Source organism: Amphimedon queenslandica, unplaced genomic scaffold (assembly GCF_000090795.2).
Source record: "Amphimedon queenslandica unplaced genomic scaffold, v1.1 AMPQUscaffold_13301, whole genome shotgun sequence".
In the NCBI taxonomy this organism is placed as follows: domain Eukaryota; kingdom Metazoa; phylum Porifera; class Demospongiae; order Haplosclerida; family Niphatidae; genus Amphimedon; species Amphimedon queenslandica.
In genome coordinates, this window is record NW_003546463.1 from 110389 (window position 1) to 113751 (window position 3363).

General features: G+C 30.9%; 1 protein-coding gene across 1 annotated transcript in view; it reads left to right on the plus strand.

The window, feature by feature from the left end:
• LOC109583512 (uncharacterized) overlaps positions 1–3363 on the plus strand; it is a 9387-nt gene that overhangs the window by 5485 nt on the left and 539 nt on the right. The window contains exons 6-9 of the mRNA XM_019998901.1: positions 1740–1884; positions 1940–2047; positions 2799–2942; positions 3062–3299. Coding sequence (XP_019854460.1) covers positions 1740–1884; positions 1940–2047; positions 2799–2942; positions 3062–3299 — 635 coding nt within the window. The remainder of the gene's footprint in view (positions 1–1739; positions 1885–1939; positions 2048–2798; positions 2943–3061; positions 3300–3363) is intronic.

A 3363-nucleotide genomic window follows, 5' to 3' on the forward strand; every position in this document is an offset into this window, starting at 1 on the left:
TCGTGTATATCCAGTAACCCTCAACATCTGTATACATTTATAATAATGTACATGTAAGAATTATATATACATGTATATGTATTTGTAGATGAGCAGCAGCTGGTCGCTAGGTGGTTTGAAGATAACTTTGTTTATTTGAACAATGAAAGTACAGAAACTGTATTTCCAGGTACAAAGCCTATAACGTGTATATCTAAATATTATTGTTTCCCTATCTTCCTCTTTTTCCCTTAATCCTCCCTCCCTCCCTCTCTCTCTCTTCTCAGATGGTGTTCCATCAGATGGTACTCCTATTAGGATAGTGTCTACATTCCATCTCTCATTGGTTGTCATTTTTTATACAATCAGTTTTGCCGGGCTTGTATTCTGCATCATCTGTCTTGTGTTCACCTTTTATTTTAGAAATAAGAAGTGAGTTTTGTAATACTGTATAGAGAGAAATTCTGGAGGGAATTAAATTTGGTGAATTCACATTTTGATAGTCATTTGCCAAAATAAAAAAACCCGCCATTTTGAACCATTATGTGCATGCTCTATGGTACGTAGCCACAAATTTGCCAAATTAAAGTATGCCAATTACCAAAATTTAGCAATTCGCCAAATTTTACTCCCTTCAATACAGTATTAGAATAAGGAGCATTTCACAATATTGTGTATGGTGTGAAAAGTCCAAAAAATTATACTTTATAGCATCTAAAGATAATATACATGCATAGATTGTGCTTGCAAATGAAATATAAATATTAAGAAATTGACACAAGCAAACAAATTTACAGATTAAGTACAGTGTAGGATTTACTCTGTAAAATTGTCAAAAATAGTAACGCAAACGCGGGCAAGTATAGGATTCACATCTACACCAACAAAAATCCTAAACTGAAATCCTGCCTTTATGATACATATTCTACATGTACATGTACAGTGTACATTGGCCTGATTTTTGAGTATGTAACTTGAAAATTTTGTAAAAAATAGCTCAAAGTTTCTACACAACAGAGTACATGTACATGTATATGTATCAGAAAAAATAAAAATGAAAAAATTACCCTAGTTATTTTTGATGAAATTTGGCCTGAAATGATAGCTATAATAGCCTTTGGTCATTGACCTAATTTTTGAGCAAATTAAAAAATTTGCAAATGAAATTCAAATTTGATTGGAATTTGCTGAAACTTTCTATGCAACGTAAATACATGTATATGCATCAGGAAAAAATTAAGAATTCTTTTTCTTTCATTTTAAACAAAATTTGGCCAAATACTGTGTACTATCATGTAGCGCAAATTTTTGAGGGTGGTAAATTTTGCAAATTTGCCTAAAAATCTATTTTGCAGATTTTATTTTCCCAAATTTATGCCGTCTGCCATCTTGTACCGTAATAAATTAATTTTCGCAGAAGTAATTTTTGCAAATCTTCAAAAATTGCAAAATTCATGAAATTTACAACCCTTGAAAATTTTGCACTATACGGTATAGCATTGAGTACATATGGTTTTGGCCCAATTTTTGAACAGGTTTAGAAATTTAATTTTGATCAAAATCAACTCCAAGTTTTTGCACAACATAAGTACATGTATATGCACCAAAAATGTCATAAAAATGGAGAATTCTCTCCTAACCATTAATTTTAGTATCGAATTCTATGTACTTTTTGATATGAGTAGCTCCACCTAATTATATTATATGTGTCTGTAATTCTATTTTTAGCTTCCATTGTTTATTGTGTGTTTTACTTATAGGTTAATCAAGCTCATTAGTCCTAATCTTAATTATTTCATTATTGCTGGCACTTCAATGGTCTTTCTCTCAATATTTTTACGAATATTTCCATTTGATACCAGCGATGAGGAAAGATTTAAGAAAACTCGACTCTTACTCTGCTATGTGAGACTATACCACAATGAAGATTTATTTTATTTATTTTTATATATTAATTTAGATTTCATTGTACCTTGATTTCATTGGATACACGATTGCTTTTGGAACTATCCTGTCTAAAATGTGGAGGATATATTACATATTTCATAATCCTTCCCCAAATAAAAAAGTATGCATGTGATTGCAACCGTAGGGCTGCAGTCATTTGGACGGAAATGTCTATTTAATTGACAAATTGACCATAGGCTGTGGAGCGGTGTAGCTAATTTGTTGTTTACTTTCAAATCGGCAATGATTGTTTTTCTAATATTATGCTTTATGCTTAGTAGTAGTCAACTAGACTAATGTATTGCCATTAGGAAACATTTTATAATAGGAAAATGCATAATTAATGTTTATATACAATGTAGAAAGTTTAAGTCAATTTATGGAGTGCAACAGAACTTAAGCATAATGCTCATGCAGCTTCTTGTCAGTGGATTTTTAAAGTACTATAGTACATGGTATTTGGCCAAATTTTGCCAAAAATCAAAGAGGAAAATTTCTTCATTTTTGTTTTTTCTGAGCATATACATATACTTATGTTGGATAGAAAGTTTGAGCGAATTTCGATTAAATTTGGATTATTTACAAATTTTAAAAGTTGAACAATTTCTAAATTTAAAATGTAATAAATACTTTTTGAAACTTTATTTAATTAATACCATAAAACTTTGGAGCTAAAATATTCTAGTAAGTCCTCCCAAAATTATGTGATATCAATTTGCCGCTTGGAAATATCTGAGGAAAATTCTAATTTCTTTTACTAGTTTTACAAATTAGATATCACATAGTTTTCAGTTACCCTTTTTATTACTGCATATGCTATCATTGATCACCCAAACACATATTAATTTAAAGTCATATTTGTTCACATCCAGATACTTACTGATTGGCATTTGATTGGTTTAATTCTATTAATAACTGCTGGCATGGCTGCTATACTGATAATTGGATCTGTCATACCTCAAACAAGATTGAAGCTCTCACTGGAATCTGACAGAGAAAACTCAAACAAGTTTGATGTGAGTACTTGTATATGATTAAGAATCTTTTACCTTAAAATGTTATTTATGACCCAGTTTTTGTTTATTATACATATGACTGGCTCTTAGTTGATTATTACGATAATCTCTATTCCTAGGAAAGAGGAGTGCCACTAGATTATTATGTGTATCATTGCTTCACTACAGCGTCCTTTGTGTGGCTCATTTTTCTTTACATTTATCTCGGAATGCTTCAAATAATAGCTCTCATTCTTGCCATACAAACACGCAAAGTTCGCATCAAGATACTTAATGACTCAAAGGAGGTTGCAACCATCATTTACATAACTAGCATTGTACTGGTAGAGCTGGTGATTGTATCATTTGCTCTGTCTAGTTTTTATAATATTCATGAGGCACTTTATGATGCTGGCCTACTGATTGTGGCTATTACAATTTT